Consider the following 22,628-nt stretch of genomic DNA (forward strand, 5'->3'; position numbering starts at 1 on the left):
AAAGGAAAGTTGATTTGAAAAATTGTCAATATGACGAATGAACTGTCAAAGTGACAGATGAACTGTCAAAGTGACATATGAACTGTCAAAGTGACAGATGAACTGTCAAACTGACAGATAAAATGTCAAACAGAGTTGACTTTGATGGTGGTAGTTTGAAGGCCTTGTTGCGTTTAAAACTGAAGACAAAAATGATCTGATTGCAACAATGGTCACAATAAAAGTTCTGCGAAACCTGCTATCGGTGAATTTTAAATTGGGGAAAGCACTGATGTGAAGTTGGAAGCTAATTGCGCCCTTGGAGACCGCACATTTGTTCTGCCAACCAACCTTTTTCCGTACAAAAATGCCTGATCGATATTCATGGAAATATTCTATTAATTTCAATAAAAATCCAGAAGTGAGTTATGGAGAATAATGTATTACACTCTTTCATTAAAAAAAAAACTCATTACTTTCTGCACTCGTATTATTGGAGGTATAAACGAAAATGACAGATTCCTCGTATCGTTTTTAGAAAAAATGTCCTATAAACATGGTTCCGCAAAAAACGCTTTGTTTTCGAGATACAGGGTGTTTATTTTTCAAGTTTTATTCTCATAGCACCTCTTTTTAGATATTCAACTTGAATTTGGCACATAGATTCCAGTTTTCATTATGCGACTTGCTAATTTTGAATGCAAATCTACAGGATGTTATTTTATCTGGACCTGTCCCTGATTCTTTCCTCCAGAACTGTCTTTAGGTGAACCACTGATAGTTTAGAAAAATGTTAAAGGAAACTTTGATCCAGAATTACAATTTTAGGTTTCTTGTAGTTTTGTCTTATCTGCTACTGATTTCGAGAAGAAAAAAACAACAATTCTCTAGTAATCCTTAGGAAAATCCAAATTATTATAAAGATTCAGTTAGTAAACTGTGATGAGGTAGACTAATTATAAGTTTTGGTACTTATTTTCTCTAATTCTGTGGTTATTCCGTTCATTCTTCCACATCTTGTAGAACAAAATCGTGCGAGAATATATCAGAAACGCACAGTTTTCATGGTTATATTTTATTATTCTATGTTGGTACTCCGAACTTTCCGCCACGGCTTTATCTGTCAATTCATCAATTTGCCTTAAAGAAATCAGTTCTGCCAACCAACATTTTTCAATGCAAAAATCACTAAATTATATTTATGGAAATATTTCATTAATTTCAATGAAAATGCAATGAATTAGAGAAAATAATGTATAATACTCGTACAGAAGGCTCATTCTACCACTCGTTCATTCCAAAACTCGCCACTTCGTGGCTCGTTTTTGAATTTTGAACTCGTGGAAGAATATCAATGTCTTCTGCACTTGTATTATAAATAACTATACTCAATCTATAGCGAAGATTGATGAAGATTCGATAAACTGATATAATCATAACAAAAAAGTAGGACTACAAGAAAGGCTATGTATCTCAAAACCAAAGCGTCTGCAGCCCATGCTTGTAGGACTGTTTTTTCTTAAAATTACCAAGGAATCTCTCATTTTCTTTGTAACTTCAATTTAGGAACACCCTCTATCTCATGACGATATTCACACGAAAATTTGCATGGAGCTCTGTTATTTTTCAAATCAGCAGCCAAACCATCAAACTGATGAGTAATCATCATATTGCGATAACTACTGCTAGGCGCCGGAACCGATACGGAACAGGCCGGAACCGATACGAACGTGCCGGAACCGATACGGAACAGGCCGGAACCGTTACGGAAGAGGCCGGAACCGTTACGGAACGTGTCGGAACCGATACGGAACATGCCGGAACCGTTACGGAACGTGTCGGAAGCGACACGGCACGCAAAAATGAACAATTTTTCGGGGTACTCACCAGCCTGATAGGCGAAGAGCCCGCACGGTGTCTCCAAGCCTTTCCAGGTCCATTTCTGGCTTGGCGTGGTGGTCGTAGGGGGGAGGCGTAGGAATGAGCGGCAGCGTCGGCTGCGGCATGACGAACGCCAGCGGCACGCTCGGCGAGACCTGCGGTGACCGGCACGGCGTCGTAACGTCCGTGTCGTAGGTTTGTTCGGCGGCGGTGGCGACCAGACCTCCGCCGCTGAGGCACTGCGAGGTCCGTCTTACGTCCTGGGGGCGGCATCGCGACGTCGGACAGCACTTGAACTCGTGCTTGCACTTGGGACATGAGGTGCTACAGCCAAACATGGCAGTCGAGTGCCATGCCAGATCGATCGAATCCCTCTGGAAAAGAAAAAACACATTTTATTACTTGTGAGGTTAGGTTATGTACAATTTTTTTTTTTGGTTTGGAACTCAGAGTAATAAACAAAGATAGAGGGAGCACATGTTATTTTCAGTATGCAAAGTTGTCCTCAACATGAACTATCGAATTTGACATGCAGCGCGCGGAAATGAAAACATATCAGTGATACGATCTTTCACTCAATTCGCGAGTTTCTCCACAAAGAACGCACTTCTTATGTCTCATAGTGAATCAAAGTTTCATATTAGCTCAAAATATATTAAAATAAATACCAAAATATATCAGAAATTCGGAAAACAAACTTCAAGCGCGCCAAACGACGTGAAACAACCGATGACACTAGGAGAGCAAAAGTTGGCAAACCTTGGATTTCAGCAGGTTGTTACAGAAAAAAAATGAATATTCTGCTTATTATAAATTCGACAATTAGGAAAAATATCGGATTTCAAATATTCAAATTTGCATATTTGATTGGGAATCATTCAAATAAATATATTTCATTCGATATATAATATACATTCATAACGATATAGTAGAATTGTGGATTTGAAGTTATATCACAATACGACAACGTAATCTAACCATGTTGGGGACATGTAAAATTTATGTTCATTACTCTATGGGTTATATCATAGTTATAAAGGGTTTTCCAAAAAGAGGTTTTATTATGAACAGCCCGCTATCTGGGCAGCTGTCACTTTTGAAGCTGCTATCTTTTGACATTTTACAATTTACGCGATTACTAAAAACGGATCCATAGTTAATGGCATACTCCCCAAAATCAAATAAACATCCATTGCTTTCTCTTAAAATGTACTAGATTTTTTTTTATATCGAAATGAAACCTCTGATTAGAAAACCCTTTGTTATTCTTCATGACCATTACCACTTGGATTATTTAATACTGTTATCTAGCCTATTGTTGTTGAATGAATCGAAATTAAATGTGATAAGTATAGAACATGTATTCGACATATTATGTTTTATGCGGATGATTTTTTCTATTCAATTATCAAACCACGAGAATTTGGAAGCGGGTTTAAATTTTCTCATTATATTATTAGAACTGATAAACCAGAAGTTGAAATTCACGTGAAATACTATCGAGAGATATTGTTAATACCACTCAATCGATATCCACTAATAGATAAAACATTTCCGAGTAAAACTATGAAAGATTTCCTGAGAAATCGTTGTCATCGTTGCCACTATCATTTAAATCCACATGATCGTCAAACACTATATTTAGTCAATCAATTACTGGGAATAGATTAATAAAAATTAAAAAGATTGTCGAAATGATAACATTTAATTTGATCAAAACGGTCCACTTCATAAGTGTTTTGCAATGGATGAAATAAACGAATTCAAATTCAGAAATTCAATGACATTTCGTGCTAAAACTTCGAAATGCACATATTTTCGGGTAGAAAACCCACGTATTTTGCATCATTATATCGAATTTGTTGCCAAAACAAGTGTGTTCGAAAAACCACCATATTTCCCCGATACGACACCGGTTGATTTTTTTTCACTTTCCGTGACAAACACTTCAAGGCAGCGTTTTCTGTGGTTCGAAGACGTAAATACGTTAAAATAATATCAAGAACTAGAAAATAACGAACCTTCTTTCCTACAACGCTCACGCAGACACAAAAAACCACCTGTCACCTCACAATTCTCCCACACGACAACTACCCACAGCCGCGCGTGAGCAAAACACTACTAGTACTGCGATTTCCGCGACTCCGGAAGGGCTCCGGGCTCTTCTGTGGCCCAATATCCAGGAGCGCGCACCGTCCGATCTGCCCGACGACAAGTCCGCTACGAATACGCCGATCCGCGAGCGAAGCGGCGGGCCAGGAAAACTCTCTTATAATTGAGTTTCCGCGAATCGAAATCGCATTTCGCGTTCCCAGAACGCCGACAATTTGTGAATGGCATTGAGAGTTTGAGGTAATTTAGTCGTGCCGAAGAATGGAAACTCTTATAATTGGCGGCCCCACACACACGTGAGGCGGTCTCTCGTTACGTAAAGAGACGGTAACGACGACGAAATTGAATCAGAGGCCACAGGTTGGTTCTTCTTTCGTTCCAGTTCTATGGTTTCAAGACTTTACAGTTTCCTACTTGTTACAGATTTGTGACATTTCATTGTGTAGAAATCTATTCGATTATTTTACCTCATTCTATGCTCTAGAGCGCATTTCCTATTCGATCTTTTTTTTGATGGCATTATTCTGCCAATAAGTAACGGAAGGGGCTTCTTCGAAGGCAATTAAATCGAACGGATATTTTCTCTTCGTAAACCAATTTCCGGTAATTTTTCGACATCGATTCAATTATTTTCTCATTTAATGATCTAGATTACAGTTTCCTGTACCTGTCAAATTCAACAAACCTCAATTTATTCTATGTTAATTGATGGCAAACATATATTCTATTCCTCTCTGTATTTCTATATGCCGAAATACATTTCAATTACAATTCAATTATTTGTTTTCAGCGTGACCAAATAGACAAATTAATATGGGTTTAAGCCCTATATATTTTTGATTGAATAATTTCAATTTGGTTAGTAGGCAACTGTTTGATATAAAATTTCTGAAAATTCGATGAACAATCTGTCGTACTTTTTTTGTGGCAATTCTAGGATCACTTGTTATTTCGGTTCATTGTTTTTAATTCGAAATATTACGATTGTTTTGAAAAGTATAAAATGTGTTTCGTTATTTCGCTTGAATTTTCTATGGTTCTGGATATTGAGCATATTGATATATTCTTTTTGAATATTCTCTGGTTCTACAGAAAGTATATTTCGCCCAACTGAATCAATAACGAAATCGACCAACCGGCCTATTTTCCACGAAATATGACCGGAAATTCAACACCGCAAAATCGTACCTCCATATAATTCGAAATTTCAATTTCGTCGAATACCGATCTGTCCACAGACAGACAATGGTGGAAAAAGTAGTTGAGGACGGACCATGCGGGTATAAAGCATTCGGCTGTTCGTTTGGGTTCTAGGAAGTACGATCAAACCAATTTCCAGAAACTCACATATGAGGCAGGCTGACGGATCCGCTACCCTGCTGGGAAGACCTTGTTTCTCGCCATTCAGCCCATATGGTATTCAGAACGCAGCTTACGAAACTTTTAATGGGGTGCGAGAAAAGAATTGGGGTGGAATTTCAGCTGCTTGCGAAATTTTCGTAGAATAAATCATACCCGAGAGCTTAAAACGGTTCACTCGAATAGGTTTCGTCAAAACTTTGGTTTTTGGGGTTATATTCACCGATTTCTGTGACTTTCACGCCATAGAAATAATAACCAACCAGAAATAATCAATAGTGGGACAAATCACGGTCTAATTATGTAACAACAATCTGTGGTTCGATTTGGTCATCAAACTAGGAATTAAAATTCATCTATGGAACTGTCAAACTTGGGGGTTTCTTATTTTCAAGTACGTACGTAATATGTGTGGGCTCTGCGAAAAGCTTTCATAACGATGATTCACGTTATTATTTTGAAATATTACCCGAGTCGAATAATTTCAATACCTATAATATTATAGTAGATTGTATGTCAGTCGAAATGAGACGATCATTATGATAAATGATATGGCATTGAATTGAGTAATTCGTCTTGTTTCCATTCCCAAAGATGTATAGTTGATAGTTATGAATTTATATCGTGAATCTTACGAATATTCGTTACCTGACATTCAATGAATACAGCAAGTACTATCCAGATTTGTTCTTCAAAACATTGAAAAAGAAATCTCATCTGCCACTTTATGTTATATCTTCCTCATTTCTTCGTCGAATCTCAATGAATAGGAATTAAAAACTTCTATAAATATGAAAACATCACGAATTATGTTCGATACAAGTAACAACAATGTATGAACCGAATATCGCTGCAACATTACGTGACAGATGCATAGATAACAACAAATAAACAAAATCGACCATAGAAAACGAACTTAATTAATGTCAAACGCCCAAGAACACAAAATAGCATATCTCTTTATCATCTTTCTCGCAGTTAATCGAATGTTAACGTAAAATTTAACGCCTTAACGACATAACTAGAGCAAGGTTCATCGTCCCTGGCCACGATTTAACTATGATCGACCCTCCTCCTCTATCATATCTTATTAAAATCCCATTGTCATAGAAGAATCTCATCACCAAGACTTCTCACGGGTAGGACCGTCTGTAGTACCCTTGGTGCCCAATTGTGAATTATTTTCATCATGGGGTACTCGCCTCTAGATCGATCTGCAGTCAGTGCCTCCTTTTCGTTATTTCTACCTGAACGCAGTCGCGGTCCAAGCGCGCTACACTTCCCGGTAGAGCTGGAGTCAACGATCAAAGGTGCAGGTGTGCTGCACAGGGGCGGACTCGGTAGAATTTAGGCCCATAAACGAATTTGTATTCTGTGGTTCTTCGCGGTCTCGATCTCTTGTGAATCTGCTGTTGCGTAGGTGTTCAGTGTTTGAGGTTATGGTCTATTAACGTCAAAAAACGTTTTGCAGCATTGTTGCCAAACTGTGGATTTTTTCCCTGTTGTACCATAAAAATATTAATAAGTATTACAATCAGAATGACACATCGGCAACAGCAGGACGAATCTTGAATGCAAAAAACGGACTGAGTAGCCTTAGGAAACAATCAATTACGATTGCTGTCCGTGTTTTCGGAATTGTCAAGTCATCCTCAGTGAGTGCAAACTCTGTCGAAGCTTCTTCTGGTGTTGATCTAACTGATCTGATCGTTTCTGAGAAAATTAGAGCACCATAATTGTGTTTGTACGGTTATTCAATATAATCTGGGGTTTTTCTCTTGCGGCTGTCACTATAGCAACAGGATTCAAGGTTTCTCTCGTCGCTACCAGTCTACCTTGAGTCCTGTTGATTTTCCTTGACCTTCCTACTGTTCCATGATTGCATGTTAGTCTCACCATTAGAAAAAACCGACCAGAAAGAAAATTTTCTTGTTCAGTTGGCACAAATTCAATCGATTCTCATAGTTACCTTTGCGATTTTCAATTAATATACGTAATTCAGACTTTTTATGATGAAATACCAGAATTTCACGTTCTTTTCATTGCAGAACAACCTTTGCAAATCAATTTTAATAACACCCCGTTTCAACCTCAGGGTAATAAACATAGATAGAGGGAGCATATGTCATTTTCAGTAAGCAAATCTTGTCCCCAACATGAACTATCAAATTTGACATGAAGCGCGCAAATGAAAACATATCAGTGATACGATATTTCACTCAATTCGCGAGTTTCTCCACAAAGAAAGCACTCCTTATGTCCCATAGTGAATCAACGTTTCATATTATCTCAAAATATATTGAAATAAATGCCCAAATATATCAGAAATTCAGAAAACAAACTTCAAGCGAGCCAAAAAACGTGAAACAACCGATGACACTAGGAGAGCAAAAATTGCCAAACCTTGGATTTCAGCAGGTAGATACAGAAAATAATAAATATTCTGCTTAGTATAAATTCGACAATTAGGAAAAATATCGGATTCCAAATATTCGAATTTGCAAATTTAATCGGGAATCACTCAAATAAATATATTTCATTCGATATAATATACATTCATAACGATATAGTAAAATTGTGGATTTGAAAATATATCACATTCCGACAACGTAATCCAACCATGTTGGGGATATTTAAAAATTGCGTGTACTCCTTTATTTATGTTTATTACTCTATGATAACGAATCAGCCCCACGCTGAATTCTATGGGTGCTGGAATCGTCAGAATTTTCTCAAAGGATCGTATCTCCTCTCTAGTCCCTTAATTTTCAATTTCCCTCACTTTCAGGTTCTCCAATCAGTCGAACATTCAAAAGAAACCTCAAAAACCCCGTGAGAAATTAAATTCAACGAAATTCTTGGAAGCAATCGTCGAAACCACCCAACTGACAGCTCCCCCAAGCTCCACCCCCAAACCACAGAATTTCCTCGCCTAACTCGAGTCCCCTATCCGAGTCGCAGAAACGGATCCGGGGGCAAAGAACCGATTCGGCCTAATATCATCGCTATACAGAGCACAGAATGAGGAGAATCGCTCCGATGCCTCTGGTACGGCATTACTTTGCACAATTCACATACGTGAAATTCTAGGAACGGCAACAATAAGGCATGGAGATGTAATAAGTGGAATATTGTTCGGGGAATAACTATAATGATATAGAAATTCTGTCGAAGTCAATTTAGAACTCATTACTCGCGGGGAATATATCGACGGTACTCGGTTAATCGCGTTTTCGATTCGGTGTTTCGTGCATAGAGACATCGGAGCCGGCCAGTTGTAATTATTTGTCATTACGCGAACGAAAGTTTTTCTGGGAATTGGCTGGTTTCGGTACGACTATAGTCCGTTTAGGAATCATTCACATCGAAGTAGGCCTTGACAGTTCATTTGCGGCTTTATTTCTGGTTCAAAATATCTGTGGTTTTACCATAGAAATGTAACACAAACAAACAGAACAGAACAGTAATTAATAAACATAGATAGAGGGAGCATATGTCATTTTCAGTATGCAAATTTTGTCCGCAACATAAAATTTGACAGGAACCGCGCGGAAATGAAAACATATCAGTGATACGATATGCGAGTTTCTCCTCAAAGAACGCACTACTTATGTCCCATAGTGAATCAACGTTTCATATTAACTCAAAATATATTGAAATGAATACCTAAATATATCAGAAATTCAGAAAACAAACTTCAAACGACGTGTAACAACCGATGACACTAGGAGAGCAAAAGTTGCCAAACCTTGGATTTCAGCAGGTAGATACAAAAAGTAATGAATATTCTGCTCATTATAAATTCGACAATTAGGAAAAATATCGGATTCTAAATTTTCAAATTTGCAAATTTAATCGGGAATCACTAAAATAAATATATTTCATTCAGTATAATATACATTCATAACGATATAGTAAAATTGTGGATTTGAAAATATATCACAATCCGACAACGTAATCTAACCATGTTGGGGACATGTAAAAATTGTGTATACTCCCTGTATCTATGTTTATTACTCTATGAAAAGAACTAAATTCAAAATATGTAACTTCTGTCAATAATATTTCCAGTACTATCTTGAATTCAGCGAATCGAAATATTACTGAATGGGTCATTACCAACTTAATTTCGATTTTCCACAGCCGCCCGAGATGTCAATAATTCCTGAATGAACTATAGTTTTATTTTAATCGTCCGTAACAAAAATTGCATTTCCAAATAGCGTCAAACATAAATATTTCCTGTTCTTACCTAAACAATCAAACGCTAATAAGCAAACAATTAACTAATACATATTCCAACTCGGAAACATTCAGGACCAGAACCTCGAAACAAAACGTATTTACCAACCGAAAAAATCGAATCTAACAAAATCACTAGCACTGAACCCACCTTTGTGTGTTTTATAATAATGAGATTAGCCCTCTTCAAACATCGTTTTATTACAGGGATTGTTTACAATAACGATAACGATATGAAAACAGGGATTATCGATGGAAAAACTGAAACTATCGCATTCTTTCCCATTGTTATTGAGATTTTCCGAAATCCACTCGAAATTATCATTTTTTTATCACGAGGAGCATCATCATTTCAAGTGGGATAAGGTACCAGGACCGTTCGTAAAATCGGCCGGCCACCTAACCGGCCAGATCTGACTCCTCGCGATATTTTCTCGTTTTCGTAATAAAATGGGGGTTTTAGCCAAAAAACGACTATATCCTATTCCCAGACCCCCAAAACAAAGAAAAACACCGTCTGTTTCTGATTCAAACGGAAGATAAAGCCGAATTCGTCGAATCGATATCTTCCATTTACGAGATTAAAAACACGAAACGCTGAAAAGGTGCTCTCGTATATAATGCAAGAAAGGAGCTGGTTATTGAAGCAGCTGCTTCCTCAATTGGGGCACCTATTCTCAGAAATACGTATATGAATGGACATACGCAGATGCGTAGGTTTGATATTTATCGTCACGTCAGTGGATTCTATGAAATCGTAATGAGGGGAGGGGGGAAGACTGCACCGTGGCACAGCCGTCTGAATTGTGGGTAGCCTGGAAGCGAGGAAAATTCAATTTTGCGAAGCTACGCTGGAGGTTTGATCTAGAAAAGGGTCCAAGAATACGAGGAAAATTTACAAAATATTCTGTGGTTCGGGAGAGATTGTCAAAAATTCTGTGGTCTAGTAGGAAAATTGCAAAAACTTCTATGGTTCAACGATGTATCGTTCATAGAAAATTTTATCTTTAAGATCATGTTATTTTTTTTGGGAGGAGAAAAAAGGGGATTTTATTTGTTATAGAAATTTTCATGGTCTACATTAAAAAAACACAAGTTTTTATACTTTTCTACTCAAAAAAGTGCCTGTAAAATGTTTTTGTTTCATGTAAATAGCACCAGAAATAAAGAAGTAATGGTAGCTTTTCATTTCACGCCATTTTCTAATTTTCTCTTGAATTTATGAGGTTGTGGTTATCTCCAAATTTCTTCGAAAATGTGCCATTACTTTTTTTATGCTCGAAGGGATCCTGAGATCTCCTCACTAGACAACGTATTTGGGACATCCGATACATTGTTATGAAAATAAATAAAAAATTCATTCATTTTCAGATATCAGTTCGAAAAAGCCATGAAAGAAATCGATTATCCTAGAATCTCAAACTTGCATCTCTTCTTAGAAAAATAAACATAGATAGAGGGAGCATATATCATTTTCGGTGAGCAAATTTTGTCCCTAACATGATCTATCAAATTTTACATGAAGCGCGCGGAAATGAAAACATATCAGTGATACGATATTTCACTCAATTCGCGAGTTTCTCCACACAGAACGCACTTCTTATGTCCCATAGTGAATCAACGTTTCATATTAACTCAAAATATATTGAAATGAATACCTAAATATATCAGAAATTCAGAAAACAAACTTCAAGCGCGCCAAACGACGTGAAACAACCGATGACACTAGGAGAGCAAAAGTTGCCAAACCTTGGATTTCAGCAAGCAGTTACAGAAAATAATAAATATTCTGCTTATTATAAATTCAACAATTAGGAAAAATATCGGATTTCAAATATTCAAATTTGCATATTCAATCGGGAATCACTCGAATAAATATATTTTATTCAATATAATATACATTCATAACGACATAGTAAAATTATTAATTTGAAAATATACCACAATCCGACAACGTAATCTAACCATACTTCATCTATATATGTTTATTACTCTATGCATCTCCTTCATCAACAAAAAACTGACTAAAAGCCCCCATTTCGACATTTCTGTCATAAATGCATAGAAAAACCATGGAACAATCGTAACCTCTCCAATGATTTGAAGTATTTTTAGTGTACAAGAAACAAAGCAACTTTCAAATCTCAAATTTTAAAGACAACAGTTCGAAAAAGTCATGAAAGAAATCGATAATCATAGAATCTTAAACATGAATCTCCAATAACAACCTAACACTGACAAAACTGTCAGATTACGACATTTCTGTCACAAATCCATAGAAAAACCATCGAACAACCCTAACCTCCCCAAATCTATGACCGACCATAGAAAACCCCACGTTCCCACTTCCAGCCAACGTCCTCAGCAGCTCCACTTCAGGCCAGACAACAATATGGAAAGCGCGGCGGGTTCAGTTTTCCACGAAGAGGGATAACGGTCTGAAAAGGCGTTCGAAAATCGATGCATAAGCATAACACAGAAGAGACGTTTCGAGGCGGTCCAGAGTTCGAGCACCCCGTCCGTCGAAAAGACTCGGGTACGAGAGAAGGCAGATCGGCACAAGAGATCGAGGAGCGAGATTTCTTGGGACAGGCCGATTCCGGGAAGTATCTGTTGAGCGTAGAGCGCGAGAGGCAACAGCTGTTTCTCGGAAATTTCGAAGATCCTAGCAGGCGGCGGTCACCTCTTGATCTCTCTCCCAAGGCTCGACGCCGAGCGAGAGAGAAAGAGAGAAGAGAACGTATGTATACGATAATTATTTCGATCGTGGAAGCGTTGGACCGCACTGTCAATCAGGGTTAGTTAATTCTGTGGTCGGGGTAGACCGCTATCGATGGTCGGTTCACGGAGTATTAGCCAGTTTCTATGACAGTCATCGTGAGTTGCTGGTCTATGGCTGAAACGTCGAAAATGATTGACGGATCTACCGTTTTATATCAAGTATTCTATGACTGTTGAAGGTCATTCTGTGGTTGAGGTAGACTGTGATCGATGGTAGATCCAGTCTGTCTCTATGACAGTCACCATGGTTTGCGAATCTATGACTGAAACGTCTAAAATGATTGACGAATCTACTCTTTCTACGATTTATTTTATCATTGTACTGTCAATCAGACAAAACATTGAGGTTAATTTGGGCAATCTTTGATCTTTTCATCTCCTATTAGTCTGTCTAATGATCGAAGACTTTAATGTAAAAAATGATTGGCACTTGAATCTTCGAAGTTTCATTTTCAATCCTATCAGATTCGTAAACGAGGAAATATTGGTTATTTATTTTAAATTCAAACCACCCTGTACCGTAAATCAAGCTGAACATAGAGGTTAATTCTGTGGTTGAAATGGACACCAATCTATGGTCCGTCCACGGTATATCCGTTTGCCTCTATGATATTCATCTTGAGTTGACTGTTCTATGACTGAAATTTCAAAAATGCTTAACCCTACCAAGTTTTATAACGTATTCTATGCTTGTTAATTTTATGCTTGAAGTTAATATTATTGTGCCTCTATGACGTTCATCGTGAGTTGACCTTTCTATGACTGAAATGTCGAAAATTATTAATCTTTTAGTCTCGTAACTTTAATGTATACTCTATGACGCAATTCCTTTGATCAATGAATTCTAGAGCTCCAGATCACGGGTTCAAAAGTTCGAGAATGTTTTCTGAATTTTTTCACAATTTTTCTCGAAGATACGTTATCAGTAGTAATTCTCGAGAATCAATCAAATTCAGGCTTTCAAGATGGGAATTTTCCTAGATATCATTTTCACATTATGAAGTATTGGTTTTAGAAAATTTGAGTACCTAGTTGAAACGTATTTCGAAAATATTGAAAAGTTACCAGAACTAGCAAATTTAAACTATTTTCTTACAGAATGCAGAACTATTTACGCAACTATAGATTGCGAAGGGAGTATTTTTTTAAACAATGTTGTCACATGAATCTGAAATACGTACATTTTGATTGATATGAAATTTAGCAGCGAGATTCGATTATAAAAAATATCACTTCTGTATAAATAAAGGAAATAACATCAATCAGCACATTCTTTATGGTACCACTCGTTATAAAAATTCGGAGAAATCGTCAGTTGATTTATATAACAAATAAATTATCACCCGAGAAAATATAAAACTCTCTTCGAAGAAACAGTAACCACTTTGAACTGTATTATACACAATAAAACTAGTGTTGTAATAGAAATGTCGTGTGAAATAATAAATCTATGAGGCATTTCGTAAATAATTCTTTGAATTCCAGATATAGCATAATCTAAATCGTCAACGAATGTAATCTAAATTGCCCGATTTTAAAATATCATAAACAATAACACCCAAAACATGTTATCACCTTTCTGATTACCACTTCTTATATCAACATACTTCTCCTTACCAGGGGTATTCAGAAAAACACTCACAAAATTATTTCAAATACGTGAAATATGTGTTGAAAAAACACCGTAAATCTTACACTCATCTGAAATTCAAATAAATATCGAAACCAGAATGAAATGCCACAAACCAAAGTCATAAAAATTAACCTAATCATTATTAAATTTTCCGAGAACCAAATGTGGCAAGAGTAATTTAAATATCAATCGAATAACGATTGTTTAATTACTTAACAATAAAAAATTTCGAAGAAACCAAGGAAATAAAATTATCTATTTGGGCAAATAGAAATAACGTGTAGACAATGAAAATTGTTGATACTGAAAAAACATCAAATACAATAATTAAAATAATGGTGGTATTTTCTTCGAAAAACTCGACCTTGAAATATCGCATTTTGAATGAATTTTTTCACGGAAAGATGATATCTCTGACATTATTATTTCGTGAAAGACCTTGAGATTACGTACATCAAAATAGTCAACTCAGTTGACACGTGCAAGTATTGTTCTAGTTTTAGGATGGATATTAAACAGAATGGAAGAACTTTATATTGATTGATTGGAAAATGTTAATTTAAATTTCAAAGAAAACAGACTTAACCTTCAATTTAGAATTTACGTTGTTAGCATATACTTCATTAATTTATTTTATTCGTGTATTGTTTCTACTTATTAACGTTAGTAAAGGTTTGAGGTCAAAATCTTACCAATCTTCAAAATTTTGCATTAATAAGTTGAGCAGTGTGAAATCGAAAATTTTATTGATATTTCTGCAAATTTGACATATTCTAGAGTTGATATTGAGGGCATTCTGACATCGTTACAAAAAAGCATTGAATGAAAATAAATAAAGAATCTGTGTGCAAGAATTTGGTGATATTGGTAAAGTTTTGAATCTATCGAGAATTAAATAAATTATCATCGTCCATGATCAACATAAAATATCATTTTAAAACAATACATATATATCTAAAAGGGTATAAATTATACCCTAAACATTTTTAAATTACCTGAGAAACATCTAGGGTTTATTTTTGGAATTGAAAACTAGAGCACTTCTAAGAAATATGCCATGGATTGAAAACCGGAGCACTTCTAAGAAAAATGGCATGAAATTTGGTAAACAAAATTGCTACATGACAGCTGCCCTTCCACTATTGAGAATCCGACACGTGGATTTTAAACCCATGAAATAAAAATGAAATTTGTAATATTGTTTTTTAAAACTATTGAGTATATTTACATCGTCTATAAACACAGAAAACTGGAAATTCAACAGTATTGTTCATTATTATTTTTTTCTATGCAGAATATCTCGCAACGTGAAGGAAATAGATATGAATTTAGAATATAAACATTGAAATGAATATCCCGTTCCGAAATCAGAATGAAAATTTCAAAAATTTATATTTCCAAAACTATAAGTGTTAGGACTTAGCGGTAAAAAATTTTGTATGCAGTATCATTGTGACAATATATGTATATGTCAATTTTCTTGATAATTATTCTACGATGATTTTACGAGAAATAATTTTTTTGAATTTGTTTTCAAGATTTTCTCATCAAAAAATCATAAATCTTGTTCTCCAGCTAGGTTATATCATTTTTGGATTCTAAATGTTTCACTTACGTTATTTTCAGGGAGCGATAATTTTTTTTCCAGAAGCAACTCTCATAAACTCATAAATATGATACCTAAACTGATATATTAAAAAAACCAATATTGCACAATTCGACGAAACCTAATGAACTACTGAAGTTACAAAAAAATCATTCAGTATTTACTCACCCATATTTCATTTAAAGCCAAAAAAGTAAGAAGCAAAGATTTGACATTCCAATCGAGACTTTTCACCGCTAAATTGAATTCTTTCACACATAATTTGAAACTTTCGAAATAATTACTCTGAAACTTTTCCGCATATAACTTCATTTTGAGGTCTTTGTAGCACGAACCTCCGATCTGTATTCTGTACTAACCTAACTAACTAACTGAACAGGGCCGTAGTCGATCTTTACCTAATATAGGCATTGGTTCATTGGTACTGCCGAATTCCTAGTAGATAATCTTCCTTAGAACTATTTAGGGATAGTTTTTCAGGGAATCCATCAGTTTCTAATTGAAAGAAAGCAACTAATAGAGGAAGTTTGTGACAGCTATTCAAATAGAAATAGCTGATTTTTTTCTCAGAACAATTAACCGTACTCACTGTGCTCAATTGCGTGAGCAATCTGAAGAAATTAGGTACATGCAATTTGTATCGACACATTTTTGAAGTGATATCTTAATCGTGTTTGAAAATGTATTTTTCGTTTATGATTTAACAGATTTCGTTCGATAAATGAATCTTTTGATTATTTGTACTTCTTCGAAAAATTCATTGACTTTTTTAATTTCTACAATCCATCTATGGTCATTGAATCGTTTTGAATTGACATTGATGCTTGATCATAGATGGCAATGATTTATAAAATTGTTAATGGATTTAAAACTTAGCTGGCGTAACTAAATTTCGACAACGAATACCTAAAATAACATTTCTGGGAAAGCCCAAGTCTTGAATTATATTAAATTGAAACATGTTGACTTTTTAATTGATTGTTAAAGTGAAATTATGATATGTATTACTTAATTGGAAATTATTTCTTCCTGTTACAGCAGACGAAATCTGATCTGATTCTATTCTCTGAGAATTTTGATTGGTAGCTGATTTATGTCCACTCCAAGATTTTAACATGTTGTTCTGCATTTAGTTGTAGGCATGATTTTAAGGAGTGTACACCTAAATTTCCTGTGATTTTAATCTTTTGTTCATTAATTGTTAATTTTTTTGCCAATGGCAGATGCTTTATGGGAGTGGTTCATTATTTTGAACTTTTTATTCATTTCAATATTTCTCGCAGATGTTGTTGTCCATTTTGATATCGAATTTATCTCTAGAAATATGTTTTTGTACCAAATTCCTCCTTCCCAATTAAGCCAAAAAAAAGTCGTCAGTTGTTACGTTTGCATTTATGGATTTTTTTCCATGAGTTTCAAGAATCAGCAAACATGATATAAATTCTCATTTTCTGTATTTTTCACTAATCATTTACTATTCGATAGTTGTTGTTAAGATAAAGATTTCACACTGGATTCTTTGAAATCTTCTCCGCTTTCTTCTTCATATTAAAAAGCCTAGTCTGTCTGCGAGTTTTTCCTCTTTCTAAGAAGTAGTTTCTGTTAAACGAGAATTCAGAAAACAAATTCCATTGCTATTCTTAGTATCAAGGGGCGCCAGCTATTGCATTCTAAATCTCTCTCGAAGAAATATTTCCAAATCTACGTACTTCTTGGTAGTTCATTCTTCGAATGAATGAACGACAATGCGTTTTTAATGTGATTTACTATCTTGTATTTGAGAAATGTTAAATTTTATTGCTGGCAAGTAGCGTTGCTATGGGAACTTTCTCACTAAAATTGAAGTGAATCAGAGTATAATGGTCACTCAAGGGTTTAATAATGAGCTTTTTAATAGGGAACAATACACGAATAGTATAAAATACATCAGACTAAAAGCTTCACAGACAAATTGAATTACTTTGAGATTTACACTTGTCAATCAATTCATTTCATAATGAATTCTGTTTAATATTAAACCTAAAACTGGAACAATACTATCACGTGTCGACTATTTCAAAGTACCTTATTTCAAGGTCTTATATGCGAAATAATAATTTTAGAGATATCATATTTCCCTGAAAAATTCATTCAAATTGAGATGAAGCTTGGTTTAATGAAGAAAGTACCGTTATTCAAATGCTTTCTCATATAAAAAATTTTATTGCCTGCATGGAATTCGATTCCATTAGTTTCATCGAAATTCTTATTGAACTGAATAATCGAACGTTCTTTGATTGATATTTAAATATATACTTGCCACCGTTGGTTCTGAGAAACAATTTGAATAGTAATGAATTTAATTTCTATGATTCCATGGAATTTTATTCTATTCATTTAAAACTCAGTTGAGTCGATATCAATGGTTTTCATTTAAAAGTTAACTCATTGAAATGAATAGTCTTTATCATTTCATTTAGTATTTGAAAGAACTTAGGACAACTTACAATTTCAAGTAATGACGTAAATTTGATATCAGAATTTTTCTATGACACTTAGATGACACCCTTTAACAACCTGTTGTCTTCAAAACAGAATTCTTCTGGAGAGACTAGTATTCTTCAAAATCTATCTTTAGTTTATAATTCACCAGCTTTAATACGATAAACTTATCTTTCCTTTTAACTTCATTGATAACTTACAATTCTTTGAAAATGACGTTCTGAAGTTCTTCGATCTCTCTATGGTTTTCAATTCGCATTCATGATCGATGATATCAATTTATGTAATTGTCAATGGATTATTAAAAGTCAAGTAATTAAAAATAGATAACTTTTATCTTTTTCCAATGAACTTCAATACAATTTGAAAAAAAATTGTTTCGAAAGAATTCTTGACGTGCTATCTATTAAATCAGATTTCGAGGAACTGTGCTGAGAGAATAGTGATTGATCATCAAGAATAAATTAGATATCTCTTTGCATTAGGTACTATATAATTTTTACAGATTTAAGGAAACGAAAATTTGAAATTTGTGTCGACATATCTATTTTCTAATTGAAATATTCCTTTGGTAGTTATTATTGTTTCTATACATGGAAAAATAAATCTAAAGGTAGGTACCCACGTCGGAACAACGGTTCTCAAAAAAACTTTACGATCGTTTTCCTAAAAACGAACAAAAAAGGATTTTTTAACCGCCAAACCGGAGACTCAGTGTTCTCAGAAGGATGTTCATTTATGATAATCTGAGAAACGTTGAAAAAAACACCATTATCTTTCCGAGTATAGCTTTAGCCGGAATCGAGTGGAACCTTTTCTTGTCAATTCTTTACTGAGAAATTCGACATGCCCAAATGACGAACGCCTGTAATTCAATACCAGCCTTCCTTTGCTCAAGGCGGGAATTCTCGAAAGAAAGTGAAAGTAAACGAAGATGAATTAAAGTAATATCGACGTCCTCGATACGTAACGAGAAATCGATCAATGACGCCAGTCACAATTGTCAATACACACAGTGTGATTCAAGAATACCCGTCGCATGATTGTAACAGGCCAACACATTTTTTTTTGGCAAAATTCGATTTTATTATTCAACATAGTTGCCTTCGAGGACGATACAGCGATTATAACGATCTTCCAACTTTTCGATACCATTTTTCTAGTACGATTTGTCTTTCGCTTCAAAATAGGCCTCAGTTTCGGCGATTACTTCTTCATTGGCGCTAACTTTCTTTCCAGCGAGCATTCTTTTGAGGTTTGAGAACAGAGAAAAGTCGCTGGGGGCCAGATCTGGCTAATACAGACAATGCAACATTTCATCTTGATCGAGAAAACAGCACTTCGAACGGCCATATTTACGGAACTCCCAATTGAATTTCTTCCCTGAATTCTAGACCCAGACCTACCCTGAAAATTTCAAGTTTTCGTTTGGGAGAAAGAATTGAATTTGACCTCTAATGCGTTATCTGTGAGTCGAACTAAAAGGGACACAAGGAGAGGGTAGATCTCTTGGACATAACGCATTTTCCTTACGTGACGCCGTCACGCAGATTTGCCATAACCGCGTACCAAAATTCGAGCGTAATAAAGGTCAATTTACGACCCACATTCCTCGTCCAAAATCCACCACAAGAGGACGTATGTTGGCAACAGTGCGTGTCAGACGTCTCGGGATATTTTCGTACGATCAACAACAGACAAAAGTACGGCTGGCCGGACGTCTAGAGAGAAAATGCGTACGTATATCTATCGAAGCGATAATCCGGCAACGTACGTAGAGTAGCCAATGACGTCACTGATTTATGAATCGGTTTTGGAACATTGACATAAGAATCGCGCCGCGCTTCCAGGAATTTTTACGTTGTTTTGAAAACGCGATCTATTTCGAAACCAGTATCGTAAGATGATGATGATGTTGTGGGCTAAACAAATAGAAGTGTTATCGGAGATTGCGAAAGAATTGAACGGCTCAAAAACTCTCATTGTTGAGTTGAGAGGTCGTTTTGTTGAATTGCCCTTTAACTATCAATGACGGAGATTTCTCGAAACTTCGAGCCTCAAAGACAAGGCTGGGTCTATTTTAGGGCTTTATTAACGCCGCCTACTTAAGATAAGTACGATTTTACACGACTTATTGGATTTGCTTGATTGTCCGTCAAATTGGATTTTTTCTCAGAAGAGTAATAAACATAGATAGAGGGAGCATGTGTCATTTTCAGTATGCAAATTTTGTCCCCAACATGAACTATCAAATTCGACAAGCAGCGCGCGGAAATGAAAACATATAAGTGATACGATATTTCACTCAACTCGCGAGTTTCTCTACGAAGGACGCACTTCTTATGTCCCATAGTGAATCAACGTTTCATATTAACTCAAAATATATTGAAATAGATACCTGAATATATCTAAAATTCACAAAACAAACTTCAAGCGCGCCAAACGATGTGAAACAACCGATGACATTAAGGGAGCAAAAGTTGCCAAACCTTGGATTCAAGCAGGTAGATACTGAAAATAATGAATATTCTGCTTATTATAAATTCGACAATTAGAAAAAATATCGGATTCCGAATATTCAAATTTGCATATTTAATCGGGAAACACTCAAATAAATATATTTAATTCAAAATAATATACATTCATAACGATATAGTAAAATTGTGGATTTGAAAATATATCACAATCCGACAACGTAATCTAACCATGTTGGGAACATGTAAAAATTGCGTATACTCCCTCTATCTATGTTTATTACTCTTCGGATATCGTATTGGCTTTCGACATCATGTCAATTATTCAGTGGTGTTTATTGAACAAGTAAAATGTGGATATTTTCAATTCGCGTGAATTTTTCTTGAAAAAACAACAATCCATAAAGTAAAATCTGAAGATGATGCGTATTATTCTCAACTTGTTGTATAAATAATAACACTATGCATTATTATTCGACATTTCTTATGTCATTAGTGTTCAGTAGGCTATGTCAATTAATCATGGAAAGATACACGTTTCGATAACGTTCAGAATCCAGTATATGTCGAAAAATCGATTAGTCTATTTTTTCGGTGAATCGAAAACTTCTATGAACCTCAATCTTATCTTTCTCGGTAAAACGTATTCTGGAAATTGCTCAGGCGTCTATTTGTTAACATCGTACTCAGAATACTACTTATCTGAATCGTAAAAAATCCCCAAACAATTCAAATAGAAGAGATAAAGCAGTTGTTCGAATAAGACACTCTACGATTATTTTTTCTAGCTAATACAATCGTTAACGAGTTCTACAAAACGAGGGAGAATAATAGGCAAATATTGCAGAAGTATATTGCAAATACTGATAACATATTTTGTTTTTGAAATCGACTTGAAGTCGTTCTGTGGTGTCAATCTATTAGGCCAATTGAAAAGTGCCCGGAAAAAATACAGTTGAAGCAAAATCTTGGCTTAATGAAAAGTTTCCGCGTTCTGCACCAGAAAAATCAACCATCATTGATTGGTATGCTAAGTTTAAACGTGGTGAAATGAGCACCGAAGACGGCGAACGCAGTGGACGACCAAAAGAAGCTGTCACCGACGAAAACATCAAAACAGTTCACAAAATAATTTTGAATGACCGTAAAGTGAAGTTGATCGAGATAGCAGACATTGTGAAAATATCATCTGAACGTGTACATCATTTCATTCACGAATATTTATACATGAGAAAGCTGTGTGCAAAATGGGTGCTGCGCGAGCTCACAATCGATCAGAAGCAACAACGTGTTTATGATTCTGAGCTGTGTTTTAAGTGCAATAAACCTGAATTTTTGCGTCGGTATGTGACAATAAATGAAACATGGCTCAATCATTTCACTCCAGAGTCCAATCGACAGTCAGCTGAGTGGACTGCACAAGATGAACCGAATCCAAAGCGAGGAAAAACACAACAGCCAGCTGGGAAGGTTATGGCATCAGTATTCTGGATGCGCCAAGTATAATATTCATTGATTACCTCCAAAAGGGACAGACCATCAACAGTGATTGTTATATAGCGTTATTGAATCGTTTGAAGGATGAAATCGTTAAAAAACGGCCCCATTTGGAGAAAAAAAAGGTGCTGTTTCATCAAGACAGTGCGCCGTGACACAAATCAATGAAAACAATCCCAAAATTGCATGAATTGGGCTTCGAATTGCTTCTGCATCCACCGTATTCGCCAGATCTGGCCCCCAGCGACTTTTTCCTGTTCTCAGACTTCAAAAGAATGATCGCTGGAAAGAAGTTTAGCGCCAATGAAGAAGTAATCGCCGAAACAGAGACCTATTTTGAAGCGAAAGACAAATCGTACTACAAAAATGGTATCGAAAAGTTGGAAGATCGCTATATTCGCTGAATCGCCCTCGAAGTAGGCAACTATGTTGAATAATAAAATCGAATCTTGCCAAAAAAATGTGTTTTACTATGGTAGGCCGGGGACTTTTCAATTGACCTGTTATAACTATTTAAAATTGAATGATTCTTATTGGAAACACCTTCATATCGTTTTATTAGCATGAACAACATTTCCAACGC

At 35.5% G+C, this 22,628-nt stretch overlaps 1 protein-coding gene across 6 annotated transcripts in view; it reads right to left on the bottom strand.

Annotated features, from left to right (window-relative positions):
- The window catches only part of LOC123681797 (suppressor of cytokine signaling 2-like), a 35,504-nt gene that overhangs the window by 2,104 nt on the left and 10,772 nt on the right, over window positions 1–22,628 (bottom strand). Inside the window, exons 1-2 of one of the 6 annotated variants that reach the window (XM_045620094.1) lie at window positions 18,080–18,101; window positions 1,867–2,234 (exon numbers count right to left, since the gene is read on the bottom strand). In XM_045620094.1, the coding sequence (XP_045476050.1) occupies window positions 1,867–2,198 (332 nt within the window). In that variant the 5' untranslated portion in view covers window positions 2,199–2,234; window positions 18,080–18,101. Of the gene's footprint in view, window positions 1–1,866; window positions 2,235–3,881; window positions 4,140–5,979; window positions 6,129–9,583; window positions 9,743–15,761; window positions 15,963–18,079; window positions 18,102–22,628 lie in introns of those variants that run through there. The other 5 variants (XM_045620089.1, XM_045620092.1, XM_045620090.1 and 2 more) reach the window with 5 other exon arrangements.

Source organism: Harmonia axyridis, chromosome 6 (assembly GCF_914767665.1).
Source record: "Harmonia axyridis chromosome 6, icHarAxyr1.1, whole genome shotgun sequence".
NCBI lineage: Eukaryota > Metazoa > Arthropoda > Insecta > Coleoptera > Coccinellidae > Harmonia > Harmonia axyridis.